At 34.5% G+C, this 18,549-nt stretch overlaps 3 protein-coding genes across 4 annotated transcripts; all 3 read left to right on the top strand.

The window, feature by feature from the left end:
* The first annotated feature begins 3,993 nt into the window (after positions 1 to 3,993).
* On the top strand, positions 3,994 to 10,504 carry LOC135138533 (uncharacterized). Its single transcript, XM_064068512.1, has 6 exons — positions 3,994 to 5,144; positions 5,920 to 6,097; positions 9,341 to 9,353; positions 9,432 to 9,598; positions 9,679 to 9,942; positions 9,985 to 10,504. Exons 1-6 carry the CDS (start codon positions 4,553 to 4,555, stop codon positions 10,376 to 10,378), a joined length of 1,608 nt encoding a protein of 535 aa, XP_063924582.1. The 5' UTR covers positions 3,994 to 4,552; the 3' UTR covers positions 10,379 to 10,504.
* Positions 10,505 to 10,855: 351 nt separating this feature from the next.
* On the top strand, positions 10,856 to 11,734 carry LOC135139065 (uncharacterized). Its single transcript, XM_064069154.1, has 4 exons — positions 10,856 to 11,065; positions 11,115 to 11,357; positions 11,422 to 11,545; positions 11,612 to 11,734. The coding sequence occupies exons 1-3, from the start codon at positions 10,869 to 10,871 to the stop codon at positions 11,543 to 11,545; spliced, it is 564 nt and encodes a 187-aa protein (XP_063925224.1). The 5' UTR covers positions 10,856 to 10,868; the 3' UTR covers positions 11,612 to 11,734.
* A 291-nt stretch (positions 11,735 to 12,025) lies between these two features.
* On the top strand, positions 12,026 to 13,682 carry LOC135138229 (chymotrypsin-1-like). 2 transcript variants are annotated; one of them, XM_064068153.1, is made up of 3 exons: positions 12,026 to 12,112; positions 12,165 to 12,324; positions 12,382 to 13,682. In XM_064068153.1, exons 1-3 carry the CDS (start codon positions 12,055 to 12,057, stop codon positions 12,923 to 12,925), a joined length of 762 nt encoding a protein of 253 aa, XP_063924223.1. In that variant the 5' UTR covers positions 12,026 to 12,054; the 3' UTR covers positions 12,926 to 13,682. The 2 variants fall into 2 exon arrangements, with proteins under 2 accessions (XP_063924223.1, XP_063924222.1); XM_064068152.1 differs by having other exon boundaries at positions 12,032 to 12,112; positions 12,159 to 12,324.
* Positions 13,683 to 18,549: the final 4,867 nt, after the last annotated feature.

Genomic DNA, 18,549 nt, shown 5'->3' with positions numbered 1-18,549 from the left:
TTTTGTAGGAACGTATCAATTTTGCAATTAGGCTCCGCCCCTCGGTCTGACAACCAATGAAAAATTCATCACAATAGAACTTGGGATGGATATAGGTGGGGCTTAATCTTTGGCTTTAATTTTTTCTTAATATACCTACCTACTCTTCCTTGAATAACACGCTACTTAAAAACGTGTCTTACATGGTAATTTCTTGTAGAGAAATAATAAGAATTTTGCAATTAAATTCCGCTCCTTTGGCTCTCGAGGATTAAAAAAAATCATCACAATTGGGATAGGGTGGGTGGGCGGGGCTTATATTTTGACTTTTTACTTCCCGAGCGTAAGCAAAGGAAGTATTGTAATCGAGTCCGTCGGCCGACTCTCTACTTTTACGTTTTCTCGATCTTTTATGACCCCTAGAAGACGAAGAAATAGGTCTCCCATTTCCGTCTGTCTGTCCGTCCGTCTGTCCGTCTGTCCGTCTGTCTGCCGTCCCGGATTCTTATTAGACAGATAATCCCCGAAAGTACTGGACCGATTGTTGTGAAATTTTGTACTTGTATTAGGAATATCATATAGATGGTAAAACGCTAACCAAAATTTGTCTAATCATCCCCACCACTAATGCGATGACGTCACTTCAAAATTGTACATAGTAAATGGGTCTTAAATTGTATAAAATAACATAGTCCTACACATGTAGTTTACGACTCTGAATTCAGTTTTTACCCGAAACGTCCAGATATTTTGGAAAAAATATCACAATTATGAAACAACATTTTGCAATTTAATTTTGAATCTGCTAACCCGAATGTTTTGAAATGTTGCAGATGTTTTAAGGCTATAAAGACCATCATAAATTTTTAGTCAAAATATATTTGGTTATCCCCTCCAAAACCTTGATGACGTCAGCTCAAAAGTTTGCCGAATAAATCCTATCTAAAATGTACAAAATATGATGCGCCTGTACTTGTGATATATCACTCCATTCATATTTTTTGAATTTGCATATACAGGGTGACTCAAAAAAAATTAATGAATGCGCAAAATATATTTTACTGATTTACTCAGGAACTACAAAACCGAATGCTTTGAAATCTTGAAGATGTTTTAAAATTATCATAAGCATGGTAAATTTTTGATCAAAATGTATTTGGTCGTCCCCCCTAAAAAATTTATGACGTCACCACAAAATTTTGCTGAATAAATCCTATCTAAAATGTACAAAATATGATGAGTCTGTACTTGTGATTTATCAGTCTATTCATATATTTTCGATTTGCATATACAGAGTGACTGAAAAAATTAATGAATGCGTCAATTTATTTTATTGATTTAATCAGGAATTACAGAACCGAACGCTTTAAAATCTTGGAGACGTTTTAAAGTTATCATAAGCATGGTAAATTTGTTATCAAAATGTATTTGCTCTTCCCCCCTAAAAAATTGATGACGTCACTCTAAAATTTTGCTGAATAAATCCTATCTAAAATGTACAAAACATGATGAGTCTGTACTTGTGATTTATCATTCCATTCATATTTTTGGATTTGCATATACAGGTGACTCAAAAAAATTAATGAATGCATGAACTTATTTTATTGGTTTAATCAGGATTTACAGAACTGAATGCTTTGAAATCTTGGAGATGTTTTAAAGTTATTATAAGCATGGTAAATTTTTTATCAAAATGTATTTGCTCATCCCCCCTAAAAAATTGATGACGTCACCCCAAAATTTTGCTGAATAAATCCTATCTAAAATGTAGAAAATATGATGAGTCTGTAGTTGTGATTTATCATTCCATTCATATTTTTGGATTTGCATATACAGGTGACTCAAAAAAATTAATGAATGCGTGAATTTATTTTATCGATTTAATCAGGAATTACAAAACCGAATGCTTTGAAATCTTGGAGATATTTTAAAGTTATTATAAGCATGGTAAACTTTTGTTCAAAATGTATTTGTTCATCCCTCCTAAAAAAATTGATGACGTCACCCTTATATTTTGCTGAATAAATCCTGTCTAAAATGCAAAAAATATGATGAATTTGTACTTGTGATTTATCTATCATTCCATTCATATTTTTTAGATTTTCTTAAGAGGTGGCTCAAAAAAATTAATGAAGTCAATTTATTTTATTGATTAAATTAAAGGCAACACTTATTATTAGTATTACATTGGACCAACCCAATTTGGTAGACACAAAATTTTTTAAAGTAAACACTCGGTTGAAACATAAGGATAGCACGCTTATTTACATCGACTTTAACATTACAGACGTGCATTTGTTTTGTGCGCTGTCTAGGTTCCGCGAATGTGGAATAGACATGTTTATAATCAACCAGTTGTGAATTCCACCGTCAAAAATTAAAATAAAACCCAATGTTTTATATAATAAGCGGAAGTCGAACCAATAAAACCGATGGTCGTTTTGTTTACAGTTTCTCTGTTTGACTCTCACGTATGCTGTTACGCTTGTCATCTTAAATTAAGAATGCTTATACATAAACGATTTTCAGTTGCCTCTCATATTACACACCGGCGCCGTATACGTGAGTAAATTGTTTCGTTATTTTATTGATTATAACAAATCAATATTCAAAACGAGCCAATTCATTTTCCCGAAAATTTGGGAATAGAATAATTTTATTCTTAGTATTACACTACATCGATCCCAACTGATATACGTGTCCTTGCAAAAATGTTGATGACGTCATCGCAATTTTTTTTTAAATTCCCACTACAAAAATGTAATGAGAAAAAAAACACAAATGCCATGCAGTCGTCAAGTTTCCGACAGCGAGGGAAGTACTGTCTAAACTCTTTAGACCAATTTTTTGTTAATACATAACAGTCGTGTTTTCAGAACAAGAAACTTAAAACATGTTTAAAATATGATAAATTCTTGTAGACAAATATGAATCTTAAGCCCCGCCCCTCGATCTGACAACGGATGAAAAATTTATCATAACGGAGAATATTTTTAATTTCTCGTGGAGAAATATTAGATCATATAATAAATAGATACCAATACTCAAACTGAAAGCTGTGACTAGACATGAAGCTATCTGTTGTCGTTTTCTACGTCAAGAGGAGTAGTATAAAGCTATCCTTGTGTGATCACCACATCTTCATCTTTGTTATATGCATTTCATCTGTATATGTCTATTTCACTTCCATCCGTGTACCGCACCAGCGCAACAAATCGCTTTTGACAGATGTTTCTTCTAACCTCTCTTTCGAGTTGTTGTACAAAAAACAATTTTAGAATTTAGAACAAAGATCCCATTTTAAGTGATGTAATCATAAAGGATCACAATTGCTACCCAATAATTTACTATTCCTTTCATTATCTACTGTGAATTATTTATAAAATCAAGCTGTCAACATCTTTCGTACAAAGTTAGTTCAGACATACTTCCTAAAATTTAGGCGCGCAAAATTCAAATAGTGATCAGGCAAGGATAGCTTCATTGTAATCCCTCCATGCACGAGAGAGATATGTGACAGGAGGATGTCGTTACAGGCTCTGCTAGGGAAAGAACACGGCATGGTGGTATCTATTTATTATATGATCTAAGGGAGAAATAAGGATTTTGCAGTTAACCTCCGCCTTCTTGGCTCAACGACGAATAAAAAAATCATTACAATTGAGATAGGGCGGGTGGGCGGGGCTACATTTTGCTTTTTTTTTTCTTAATACGTGTAGACTTATTTAGAAAACAAGAAACTCAAAACATGACTAAGTAAAATGGTAAATTTTTGTAGCAATCAACTTAAATCCTCCACTTTTCTTCTACAACTCTTTTAAATAGGTCAAAATTTGGACACCAAAGTTACTATCAACGGCAACTTGCCAACGGAATTTATAAATAACAATTTCAGATCTAAAACTTAATCCATTATTAAACCAATTGAACGCGAGCACCATCTCATGGTGCATAATACAATTAAAAAGCAAACACATTGGACAATTATACAGAGAACTGCTTTCTATTTCCCGGAAATCATTTCGCCGAATTCACCGTGTTTACCACTACGTATCTCGTTTATTGAGTCATCGACGTTTGGTGGCTAGAAAATTTCACAATAATTTTTAGGCACTTCAGTCAAGCACCATTTACAATGGAAAGTAAATTTAACCACCATTCACGTTTGCTGCCATCTTTATTTTTAAGATAATGGTATTTTAACTAATATTATTTATCTTTACAGGGAACGACGTCATCGAAAGAATTGTTCACAAAATCATTTCACTTGCCGAAGCAAAACCAACCCGACGCACCTTCGCCTCCCGTGGTGGTAAAATGGTTCCAAACACCCCCTCACTGGACTTCAGACGCGAAATCTGAATTACTATCACCAAAAAACAACTCCGAGGAACCCCCACACGTGCCTTTAGCAGAACTTCTGGACAAAAGTTCTGCATTTCCTGTGAAATTCCCCGTCGAGAGTGTCCGATGTCACCAACTCATCACACATAAAATCCCTGAAGACATTTTGGAAAGAAATATAAATTCGGTGTATCCCGTAATACACGAACATGCCCTCCACCTGTGTGCTATGTTCCTCATTTACCAGAAGAAATTTGGAAACCGCGACTTCTACCAAAATATGTCTTTGCTGGACCTTATTGACAGGTTTTTAAGTAAAAGAGCGGTTTCGTTCCTTGGTGTTATGGACCACTACATGCTGTTGGATGGGACTAATGGTACTGGTGGCTGGGAAGCTGTTGGTACTAAAGACGAAAAAGCACCATTAACAATGGAAACGTGTCTGACCTACGACGAGATGCGACTGTCAGCTTTTTTATCAATATCGTCTCACACAGTGTTTATCAATGACGGTAAGAGGCACAACAAAGGCATATTTGAAGACGATAGAGAAAAACTAGAGGACGATGGGGTCATCATCGGGCTAATTGGTACAAGATTGCCCAAGAAACGTGTGATGGAGCATAGAGACATAATGAAGACGAAAGAACAAAACACACGTGAACACGGATATGGAAACTTGACACCTCCAACTTGGCAAGGAACGATGTTGGAGTTCTACGGTGATGCGAATTTGACGTATGAAGATTATTTGCCAAATGATGACTTTAAGCAGGTTAAGCAGCGGGAAAAGAATTCACTCTCAAATAAACTAGTAGTATAATCAAGAAACAATACAACGAAACATAAGAAAAGTGACAGATGACAACATTCTGCAATGACACTCTAAAAAACCGTTTTTATTGCCAACCTAACACTCCCCTTCAATAAAAATATTTTTAAAACAAATTAATTAAATTCTGACATACAATATAAAATACCGATCCTAAACTACAAATCATTTCAGTCCTAACTCGCTTCTGAGTTTTTCAAATTGATCTCTTGGTACTCCTTTAGTTAGTATATCTGCTATTTGGTTTTTGCTTGAAATGTGCTTCAACTCTATTGTTCCCTCTTCGACTAACTGCTTAATGTAGTGATATTTTACATCGATGTGCTTCAGTCGCTTCGTATTTGCTGGTGTTTGGGATACTTTTATAGCAGACTGATTGTCTTCGAAAATTAGAATTCTTTCGGTTCTTCCAACTCTCAAATCCCTCAAAACATACTTGATCCAGCATGCTTCATTTATTCCTGCTGTTAACGCAACGTATTCAGCTTCACATGATGATAAAGCCGTCGTAGACTGTTTCTTTGTTGCCCATGATACTGTGTTGTCTAATACCTTAATAAGATAGCCTGTTGTGGATTTTCTATCTTCATCTCCAGCATAATCTGAGTCGACGTAACCTTGAATTATTCTGTTGTTGGTGTTACTCTTTAGATAAGTCAATTTCAGGTGCAGAGTTCCCTTTATGTATCTAAGAACTCTTTTGAGTGCTCCGAATAATTCTAAGCTGGCTCTGTTTTGATATCTACTAAGAATGCTAATTGCAGCACACAGATCTGGTCGAGATCCTAACATTGCATACATAATATATCCAATAAGCTTTCTGCATTTGTGTTCCATTTCCTTGTCTGGTGATGGGTTTTTCGGAAACATAATTCCTGGTATTAAAGGTGTAGAGACTGGGTTACAATTTTCCATACCATACAGCTTCAGTATTCTCTTTAAGTATGATATCTGATGAATTACAATACTTTCTTTCTCTTGCTTGATATGTAATCCCAAGTAGTTTGAAACTGGTCCTAAATCATTCATCTGGAAGTGGTTTTGCAATCTGCCCTTGAAATCTTCTACTCTACCATTTCCGCATATTATCAGATCATCCACATATAGTAAGACGTAAATTTTACCATGCTTTTCAGTTTTGATGTACAAACAAAAATCGGCCTTTGATCTTTCAAAACCACTATCTTCCATAAATGCATTAAATTTCTTGTTCCAGTAATCTGGGCTTTTTTTCAAACCATATAATGATTTCACCAACTTTAAAACTTGATTTTCTGGCAACTCCATTCCTTCTGGTGGATAAACAAAAATTTCTTCTCCAACTTCTCCATTTAAAAAGGCGCTCTTAACATCCATTTGGTGTACTTTATAATCATACTGATTTGCTAATGACAATAACACTCTTAATGTTGTTAACTTTGCTACTGGTGCATAAGTCTCTGAGAAATCAAATAGTTCTTTCTGTTGGAACCCTCTTGCAACTAGTCTAGCTTTAAATACTGATGGTTCACCCTTCTCATTTCTTTTCATTTTAAACACCCACTTTGTGTCTATTATAGTTTTCCTTATTGGTTTGCTTACGATCATCCATGTTTGGTTCACTTCTAAAGCTTTAAATTCTTCCTTTATTGCTTCTTTCCAGTTCTTACTATTCGGTCCGGTCACAGCTTCCTGATACGACAAATTATCATCTAAGATTGAACTACAAATGAGAGCTGTTTCACAGTCTTCTTCTTCATATGATGAATCCATATCATACACCTCTAGTTTTCTAGGTTGTCGCAAGCAATTTCTATTTCTTAGGTTATAACGATTTGTGGCTTCATTTTGATCTTCTTCCTCGTCTTCAGTTTCTACTATTTGTTCATTGACGTTCTGCTGATTTGCTCCAGTTGCTTCATTATTGATATCAATATTTTCAACTTCATTTTCTGTTTCTTCAACTTCATTTTCTATTTCTTCAACTTCATTTAGAAATTCGTTTATTGTTGGTTCTGATTCTTCAATGTATTCTGTTCGATCTTCTTGAATGTTCGTAAACGCTTCAGATTCTTCTTTCGATTCTGGTTTAAATATCACATTTCTCGATATTATAACTCTTCCTTCATTTCTCATATATATTCTGAACCCTTTGGACTCTTCTGCGTATCCAACAAAAACTCCCTTTTTACCACAAGGATCCAATTTTTTTCTCAAATTTTTGGGTTGATGAACAAACGCTTCTGATCCAAATATCTGAAAGAAACGTATATCTGGTGTTTCTTCAAACCACAATTCGTATGGTGTCTTATTCTTTACTGAACTAGATCCACTTCTGTTTATGACAAAATTCACTGTATTGATTGCTTCTGCCCATAGCTTCTTTTCGAGATTCTTTGAATGTAGTATAGTTCTTGCTGCTTCTACAATTGTTCTGTTCTCGCGTTCTATTCTTCCGTTTTGTTGTGGAGTGTATGGACAACTCTTTTGATGTATAATACCTTTACTCGCTAAATAACTCTCAACCTCTTTATTAACTTCTTCTAATCCATTGTCTGTTCTCAATATTTTCACTCTGTTTCCAGTTTGAGTCTCAGCTAACACTAGAAACTCTACTATCTTTTGTTTAGCTTCAGATTTTCTCTTCAAAAAATATATTGTTCTATAGTGGCTATAGTCATCTTTCAACATTAGAAAATAATAAGCTCCACCTAGTGACTGTTCTTCCATTGGACCACATACATCGGCGTGTATTATCTTTCCTGGTTGATCAGCTCTACTGTTACTTAACTTGAATGGTAAGACATGTAGTTTTCCTAACATACAATCCTCACAGAAAAAATCTCTATCATCAATAAATGAAATCTTAAGCTGGTTCAAAATTGATCTTACTTGAGCAACATTCTGATGTGACAATCTTTCGTGCCAAACTTTCAATCTCTCTTTTTTATTCTGATAGGTACTCAAATAAACTCGACTTTCGTTCTTTTCACTGTTCTCTACTTGAAATAATAACTGGTACAACTGGTTTACTCTCTTTCCTAATGCAAATACTTCTCCTCCTTTAGATATTCTGCACTCTTCTCGATTTAACTCAAAAGAATATCCCTTATCTGTTACAGAGGTCACCGAAAATAAATTGCATTTCAATTCTGGTACATGCAATACTTGCTTCATTTCACTCTCTCTCCAGTTGTTGCCATCGAATATCAGTAGGTTAATATCACCTTTTCCAACTCCTTTAATTATTGAGCCATTTCCCATCTTTATATCTATAGCTTCGTTTAATATTTCATAATTCTCCATCCATTCTTTATGGCTACTCATGTGTTGTGTGGCTCCTGAGTCAGCATACCAATTTTCTGAAAACACTTCTTCACTATTAATTAGAGCTATTGTTGTTAATGCAACTCTTGTTCTTCCTTCTACTTCTGATTTGTCTTTTTCTTTCTTTAATGTACAGTCTCGAGCTTTATGTCCTTTACGATGACACACAAAACATTTATTTGAATCATAATCATTTCTGAACTTGCAATTGTTCCCTATATGCCCTTCTTTCTTGCAGATATTGCAATGGACTCCCTGCTTCTTATTGTCTTTCTTGCCCTTAATACTCATGAACCTATTCTTACTTTTTTGAATATTCTCAGCTACTAATGCTGACGCTTCACCTTGACTTTCTTTTTTTAATCGTTCTTCCTCAATTAACAATCTACTGACTAGTTCATTTACTGTTTGTCTATTCTCTGGAGTTGACTCCCATGCAGTGATAAAATGTTTAAACTCATTCGGCAATCCAACTAAAAGGCTTGTTATAAACATTCGATCAGTGATTCTCTCTCCGAACTGGGATAATTTATCTCTTATTTCTTCTAAACTTGCAACATATTTCGCTATACCCTGATTTTCGTATTTGTGAGTAAAAAATTTTGTTTGCAGTAGATTTACAGAAAGATGAGATTTCTGCTCGTATATCGACTCTAACTTTTCCCATATGTCACGAGCGGTTCTACAAGTCAAAATGTGGGTTAGGGGGCTCTCTTCTAATCTACTCACGATTAAATCCTTGGCTTGCAGGTCTTTCGTTTTGAAGCTTTGCATTTCTTTCGTGTATACCTCTTCTGTTTTACGACTCCCGTCTTCATTAAATTCAATCGGTTCAGGATAGTCGCCGTTTATTAACGTAATGAGTTCTCTTGCTTCCAGAGTAATTGTTATTGTAAACTTCCACACGTTCCAGTTCTCTTTTCCTGTCAACTTTATAATTCTACTCTGACCGTCAGCCATTTTCTTCAAGAACGCTATCGAGTCGTTGATCGTTTCAAGGTCGTTACTTAATTTACGTTCTCTTACTAGTTTCGCTCTTTGCTTTTGCTGCTTATCTTTCTTTGCCAACTGGGCACATAACCTGATGACTTTAAGCAGGTTAAGCAGCGGGAAAAGAATTCACTCTCAAATAAACTAGTAGTATAATCAAGAAACAATACAACGAAACATAAGAAAAGTGACAGATGACAACATTCTGCAATGACACTCTAAAAAACCGTTTTTATTGCCAACCTAACACCAAAAATGAAGAAAAATAAAGATCGTTACTGCGAGTTATTTGAGGATGCTTACTTTGATAAACTAGTCTACTGTAGAAGAATCGCTTTATCTATAGACACTCTTCTGATTGAAGCTAATGACAGAGCTAAGAAAGTGAACAAGATGGCGTACGTGCATGTCGTGGGTTTGGGTCTAGGAGTTTGGAGGGTTTACTGTTACCAAGATAAAATTTTCATGGAGACATTCGCACAACGACTGGAGTGAGTTATTTTTTATTAATTTTCAATTAATGTTTCTTGTAGACTTCTTTCAGACGTACTGACGAACATCAGCGATGTTTGCTTTGCCTATATCGCACACAAAGAGGCCGGTGAGTATAAACATGGCGACAAATTGGGCAACATAAAGTTACATATGGAGGATAAAATTGGCCCTCATATGAAGTTAGTTGGAGAAGATGAAGGAAAGTTGTTGGTTGTGTCTTATGCTTGGGACTGCAATGCCTTACCAGGCAACGAATTTTGGTTTGGGAGTTTGCACACGAGTAGCGATCCGGCTGCTGCATGTTCCACCCAAGTTGCAGAACTCCACAACTGGCACATTAACCAGAAGGCGAGTGCGAGGAATTTAAAGGTTGCCACTTTGGAAGGGTTGGTAACGTTCCAAGAGTATCAGGAGATGCACAAAAATGGTTGAGATTACGATAATTAAGTGTCAGAGTTTATTTTTGTATTATATTACCAAGTGCTCTCATGTTGATGGGAGTCAGCTCCTTGTTATTAATTATGAAATTAGTTGGTATATTTTTTTACGAAATATTTAGTATTTTATAAATAAAAAACGACTGAAATTCTGAGAACGCATCTATTTGTGTCTGCTTTTTTGGGTGTAGCCATAAATATTGGTACAGGTTATAAAATAAGCAAGTTTGTGGGTGTGTAAATTGGGTTGCCTATCCACATTAGATCGATTTAATACTCATCAAGAATGTGGCCAGTTGCAAATCCCCGTATTCTTGAACTTTACTTATATGGGATAAGTCTAGACATACAGTTTGCTTTCATAAGGGCTCTTTGACCAAAATTCGCCTGAATCACCCAGTATAAAAAAAATCGGTTTTCGATTACCTAGCACCCACGAAACTGCAAGTGTACTATTTGGTTAAAAATCGCATTTGAGATTAAAAATGGCAGATGTCATAAATCGAAACAAATCTTTGAAAAAATCCTCCCAAAATCGTAAAACCATCACTGCATATTTAGAAAAGAATGGGACGAAAAAATCTGCTGAGCTTGACGAAATACAAACCCTTCAAAAAACAATTTCAGACCTGGAGGCTCGTCTTGCTAGTTTAGTTTTCGAAAAAAAAAAATCTAATATAGAGTATGTGACCCATTTTGGCGTACCTAATCAAAATGAAATGTCTTTTTAGATTGGAACATGAAAAACGCAAAGTTACTCAGTTGAAAGTACAACTCCAACTGGTCAAAGCCAATCACGTAATCCAGTACCTCCCGAAAAAATCTGCAGATGTGAGAAAACTTGTGGAAGTTCGAGATAAAGGTGTTCAGACATGGGGAGGCGTTTTATGTCGCGCTTGTTTAGATACTGAGCAGCTGAGAAATAAATTAGAGCGAACGCAAGATTTATATAATGACTGTATTGTTATTAAGCGGTATGAACATATTTTTACACCCAGGTACTATCCTTACACAGTTTTAGTTTTTTTTAATGAGCAGGAGTTCATTTGATTCACTAAATACCACTGTCAAAACACTGAAGCAACAGGTTGACAAGGAAATTGGAACTGACGAAGAAATCGTAGAAAATCTTTTTGTTAAGCCACAAATACTGCAAAGTTAGGTAAGTGAAATTTTGTTTAGTTGTTTTAGAACTTTTTTTTAATTGTATTTACCAAAAACCTCGCAGTGTTGGTAGTGAAGATACTGGTTATGTTTGGTTGAAGTTTTTAAGAAAACCGAAATTGTAGTCTTGGATATTAACAAAAATTGTTGCAGTGTAACTAAAATAAAAATATATAAGTTTTCAAAATTGTTATCGCTCTATCTCTAACATCATCGTCAAATTATAGTTTTTGTTTAATTTGCTTTTTTAGTCGCTTACTCATTACCTGTGTCATAAAGAAAAAAATAAAGTTTGTTGACGATGTAATATAGCAATAAAAGAAAATTATTGTCGTAAACAAAAGTGTTTGAATCGGTAATTTTATTAATGTTATGATCGATACAAAAACAGTTTTTTATGTACAACGCATTTAAACAAAAAACAACGTCAAAAGATATCTTATGATAAAAATGAGATAAGCAAGTTTTATCAAGGTTCGGACACTCATCAGAACGTAACAACTGCAAATGGATAAATCTGTAGGTATTTTTTTGACCGTTTTAATTGTTTGCATTTCCACCTTGGGTAAGACATTTTTATAGAGAAAAGAGCTTAGAACACCTACACTCAGTTCTAGCTGAACCCCTCGATGATCGAATTTTCGGTGGACAATTAGCCACCCTTGGACAATTTCCTTCCATAGTTTCCATCAAAACAGGTCCTGGAATCATTGGCGACGTCTGTGGTGCTTCCATTATCACCAAACAATGGGTTGCGACAGCAGCTCACTGTGTCAGGTAAGTACCCATCGCAATCGTTCACACCTAAAACCTTCCTCACTTTGGTGTTAACAGCGACTCGGCACCAGATGACATTTTTCTGCTAGCAGACACCCTCCTGTTAGATTCTGGTGGTACTAACTACTCCGTGTCCTCCATTGTTGTTCATCCAGAGTACTACAGATATACATACACCAACGATATTGCGTTGATCAAACTCCAAACCGAGTTTACTTTGAGTGCTACTACGCAGACCATAGAAATTGATACTTCTTCTGGTAACGAGTCCTGTACTATTGTAGGATGGGGAAAAATCAGAGCAACGTATCCAGACGCGTTGTATTATGCTAACTTGACAGCACTGACAGATGACGATTGTACTAGAATGGCACAAGGGGGAGCTTTTGTGATTGAGAGAGGTCCAGGACAACTCTGTGCTTTTGCGGCTCAAGGAATTGGACCGTGTTATGGAGATTCTGGTGGACCTTTGATCTGTGTTGGTAAACTGATAGGGATGGCATCGTACGCTATATCGCCTTGTGCGAAAGGGTACCCAGATGTGTATACTAGAATTGCGTACTATGTGGATTGGATAAATGACGTAATAGCAAGTACCTGAATACAAAGATGTGTGTACAATAAAAAAATTATTTGGAGTAGGCTTGTATGTAGGTGTTTTTTAAATGCAGCGACAAAAAATAAAATTTTTGTTTACTTGATTAAAAAATAATAGAGATGTACCGACTAGTGTCGGCCGACTAGTCGGCTTTGTCAAAACCGGTTAAAATTGGTTTAATCGACCGAAGATTGGTGTCAAAGTGTAGATAATCTTCCGCTAGTTACGATTCTGAAATCGCTATCACGATATCTGGTCCAATAAACACGCAAAGCGAATTCAAAATTTCAAAAAATTTTTCAAAAAAGTGGTTAAAATTGGTTAAGTAATGTATAAACTGCCCTAAATTGTGTTTTTCTTTATTTTTGTACTGAGTTACTACAAAAAATTAAATGTTAAAATTATCCAACCAAATTTAACACATTTTTGAGAAAACAAAGAAACTTTAGTTATTTCTTTTATTAAAATAAAAAAAGTTTTTAAGGTAGTCAGAGAAATTGAAAAAAAAAACACACTGTCCGTTGCATTTATAAACCGGTTTTGACAAAGCCGACTAGTCGGCCGACACTAGTCGGTACATCTCTAAAAAATAAGTACGTATAAATGAAGTAGAAAACTGATGGCGAATCAGATCGAACTAAATGTTGGGATAATTATGTCAAATTAGTTACAGTTTAAGAACTACCATCGAATTAGTTATAAAATAACATGAATGATTCATAGCTTCCGCCCTAGCAGTTTTATAAATAATAAATTAAAATTGGTCTACAATTATTTCGACAGAACTTCCCTCCCCCCTGGAGAACAGTCCAACAAGTCGTGCTTCTTTGAAAAATTTGATTTTGCGAAATTTTATTTTTCTGTAATAACCTCTATGGAGTAAAAACAACATAGAAAGTACTAGTCACAGTCTAAACGAATAAAAAAAAGTTTGACGTTCTTAAAAAAAGGCAGTTAAAGCTTAAAAAAAAAATAGATAGTTGGAGCCCCCGAAAAGGTTTCACATTCTTAAGAAAAAAACAGCTGGGGCCTTGAGAAGGTTTTATATTCTTAAAAAAAAATAAGTAGTTGGAGTCCCCAAGAAGTTTTCACATTCTTAAAAAAAAAAACAATTGGAGCCTCAAGAAGGTTCCAGATTCTTAAAAAAGATAGTTGGGTCCCCTGAGGGGGTTTCACATTCCTTAAAAAAAGACCGGGGGCACCGAGAAAGTTTCATATTCTTAAACAAATTGGTCGAGCGCTGTTTCGGCAGAAATTCCCTCACACCTCAAGTACAGTAAAACATATCCAGCATTGTTGAGTTGAGTTTTTACTTTACAGAATTTTGTGATCACGTGATCAACATTTTTACAAGCACACCTTGGATTGGTGCACTGTAATACTAAAATTAACAGTATTGGATTCCTAAAATTTTCTGGGAAAATGAAATGAACTGTTTCTGATTTAATCAATAAAATAAACTGACACATTCATTAATTTTTTTGAGCCGCCTCTATAGCAAATCTAAAAATATGAATGCAATGATAAATCACAAGTAAAAACTTACGTTGCTATGGAAATTTGCAATTTAACACCACAAGATTAATAGGGGCAAAATCCGTTTCATATTAACAAGTACTTGGACCAACCACCAACCCCCTATTTTCTCAGAGGATATGTCATTTGCCGGAACAAGACTTATGTAGTACTTGCCAAGATAAGTCATATTTTGGCAAATGACATATCCTCTGAGACGATAGGGGCGGGTGGGCGGGACTAGTACTTGCTCAGATAAGACTGATTTTGGCAAATGCCATGCCGTCTGAAAAATAGAGAGGGGGGGTACAGAAAGTTATATTGCAATTATTCTATTCAGCTTTAAATTTTTTCTAAACATTCTGTTGTTTTTGTAGGTTGTGCAATTTCATGACAACAATCAAACTAATTAAACTTACACCGAGATGTAGGTAATTTGCAATTTTTCTGAGAATAACAAAGGTGAATGGGCTTCTGTTGTTACTACTTTTCATTAAATTAATTGAATCATCCAACCAATTAGGAAAAACGCCTCTAATGTCAAGCATTCCTTGTTTGTTTTACTTACACAAGTTTAATTATTACTACCCAGGCAACATGATGTCGTCTTTTTTACGTGAATAAATGGTCATCATTTACGTCATAGTGACCAAAGATTTCACGTGATATTGATGTACCAATGACGGTCAAATGTCTCGTCCAGATGACGTCATTTTCTAACGAAATTTGATAAACCACTCCTAAGAACATACAGGTAATTACGAGTATAATTAGTATAAACAAAAAAAAAGGATATTGTACAATATACATTTGCCGCCAAAAAAATTCAGACGTCAATGTCATTCAGTCGTCAGATAGTGTAAAGCAACCTTTAGATGTTTAGGTATTTTGAAAGTTTGACATTCCAGCTGTCCGTCTGGTCCGAAATAATGACAATAAAGCATAGACTACATTAAAATTTTTGACCTGACAGAAAAGTGATGTTTGAAATTTTTTGTCGGAAACTGGATAATCAAAAATAAACGTTGCAATAAAATATGCTATTTAAAGAAAAATCAGTTTTAAAAACACAAAGAAATCTACAGTTTCAGACAAAAAGTTTCAAACATCACTTTTCTGTCATGTTAAAAATTTTAATGTAGTCTATGCTTTATTATCATTATTTCGGACAGCTGAAATGTCAAACTTTCAAAATTCCATCTTACGCTACAGCTACATTCATGTAAGTGCAAATGTAAAAGTTAAAAATGACCGTCAAATATTTAGGTTAGAAACATCTAAAGGTTGCTTTACATTATCTGACGACTGAATGACATTGACGTCTGAAATTTTTTGGCGGCAACTGTATTTAGTTACAAAGAATATTAAAAAAAAAAAAACTATAATAAACTATAGATCAGTCTTAAAAACACAAACAAATCTATTTACAAAAAATATTAAAAAAAAAACTAGAATAAAGGGAAAAGACAATTGAATCCATTGTTGAAGTTACTTGATTGAAAATGCACTGTAAAACCACAGTATATGTAAAACTATCTAATTCACGACGACTTGACTGTCCCCAACACACGAAAAAGTACCGTTAAGAATTAATTCTGTTTTAACAATCATATCAATAACCTAAGTTTTTTAAGTTTGCCTCAATTTATTGCACTGAAAAGAAAAACCCGTTGGAGTGCATGGATTAATAGAAATGCAATCATTTTTTCATCTATAGGCAATAGCAAGCATTTGACTATTATTAAATTTAAGGGATCACAGCTTAAAGCAGAAGACAAATTCTGTATTTTAAAAATGCTAAATTTACTTGAATCTAACGAATAATCGTAAAATGGTTGCATTGACAAAAACGTACAGTCTATCAGGAAAATCTCGTTGTCAATACTTTTTACAATGAAGCGAAATGTGTATGTGTAAATAGTAAGTTACTAAAAAGTATCGTAGTATTACAGGCATCTACCGGTATATAATATCTAATATTAATGTTATATATGTATATATGAATTCATTGTATTTTTTTAACTTACAAAGAAATCTGCTTGTTCTAATATGCAAACATAATCTTGTAATTCGTCAAAATTTGTTTAGGTGTGGTTTTGGCGGCATAATTTCTGTTTTTGTTTTCTTTTTCAGTTGTCAAATTTGATGACGTTTCCATGTTGGAGATTTTTTCACTCGTTTCCTTTAGCATTTCTTTCGTTTCCCACATGTGTGTTGTATTTGTTTCAAATTTAAAACAAAATTATGTTCATTAGCATTAGTTCATAAAAAATTGCAGTAACATACCTTTGCAATATTTTATAGCGCCTCATTTTCAAAAACAATCACCGTAAGTTCTTCATAATCAGTGGGAGTATCTTCAGTGATTAATGGTGGTCTTTCCAGCTTATCTGAAAAAAACTGCTTTTGTTATCTACGTACAGTTATCAAAAATAACAGAAACACGTAAAAATTAAAATGATTACTTTATTAGATATTAATTTACCCACTATAAATAAGTACAACCCACACTGAATGGCATAAATTTGCACAAAACTGCGTTAAAAATGAAGTGAGTAACGGATACACGAGAAAGTTTCGGTGGTTGAGAACCAACTGGAAATATTGGAATGCTTCTCTGTGAAGTGTAGTAAACATAAATACCGAAAAAAGGGAAATTCCGAATGCACACCCCAAACATCTGATGTATTGTATAGTAAATACGGATAAGAATAAATTTAATAAAACTGAATATTAATCACTCTCGAATTTTTTTGGTAACCGTCATCACTTTATAAACGTCTTTATAAAATCAAAATTCGACGAAGGAATTCTTCAAAACCTTGTCCCGTTTTAGGGACAATGGACAAAGAATTTTTATGACTTTGTTTGTGTCGTTGGGTCTTTTCGCTCAACCCCAGATGTTCTATTTATAATTTGCCAATCAGGTACTTACAAAATAATACTTCCAGAGTAAACAAGTTTTCAGAAATAATTATTTTATTAGAAATTATTAGAATGAAAAAACTTGTCTTTGGTGTATTTCTAATTAAGCCGTTGTATTTTTTGCTCTAAATATAATCAAGCATTATGAACGCCACTTTTTAAAGAATACGACGACCCACATCTAATTGATCATATAAACTATAAAAAATGACGAAGAAAGGACGGCTTTTTAACGTCATTAATTGACGTCAGAAGTAAGTCATGAATATATCTCGTCATTTTCACTTGATTTTTTGGGCGAATGACGTCGCCGACGAGTTATGACCAAAAATTGACGTGAATTAGACGACAGTCTGCTGCTTGGGCCCTTACTGCGTTTGCTTGTTATTTAAATTCTTTCACTAAGTTTATGGCATCTACCAACAACATGTTGGGTTTTTCTAACTTTACTATTACCTCACATACGAATTGATAATTGCTTCTTACAGTGGCGGCTCGTGACTATCTGATGTGGTGAGGCGATGATAGAAATTTGACAATAATAACATTAATAATAATATTAATAATCAAATTAATTAAATTAATGTGACTAATGCATATCACTTGGTCTTACTAATTAGTAATGATAGAAGTCTTTTTTTCCGGGTCAGTGGTAGGTCCTAATAATAATAATAATTATAATAACACCCATAACACATTTAATCAGCAATGTTTTTACAAGTCAAAATTTTGTTATAACTAGGACTTTCTTGGAGGGATTCGGGAATAGTTGTTGTGTTCCTTTGTAAAGGTTTTAGGCCCATGAAATTTTTAATGTGTACTTCGGAACTTTCATGTAACTTTGCACTTCGGATGAAATTATTTAAATCGTTATATCCCGGGACGTCAAATATTACGGCAGAGCCATTTATATGTTTCGTACCAAGTTGATTTAAAAGACTTGGAGTACTGACGATTCTGTCGCTTATCAATGGAAGTTAAGGTACATGAATTAACGGTTTTGACTGCTCGATATTTAGCAAAATTTGCCGACGTTCTAGCTCGGTTCGCCGTGAAAACGACGTTTCAAGAAGGAACATGACGATATTGGTACTCGGGATTCATTTTTTACTCCTGTAACTATGAAAGAGACAAAAGCACGAAACATCAACACGCGGGCTTTTACTCACGTTCATGCTAATTACCCA

The sequence above is a fragment of the Zophobas morio genome, unplaced genomic scaffold (genome assembly GCF_036711695.1).
Source record: "Zophobas morio isolate AGI-343-1 ecotype UQ-CSIRO unplaced genomic scaffold, CSIRO_AGI_Zmor_V1 ptg000030l, whole genome shotgun sequence".
Lineage (NCBI taxonomy): Eukaryota > Metazoa > Arthropoda > Insecta > Coleoptera > Tenebrionidae > Zophobas > Zophobas morio.
Note: the sequence above shows the minus strand (reverse complement) of the source record. Positions and strands in the feature narration are given on the sequence as shown.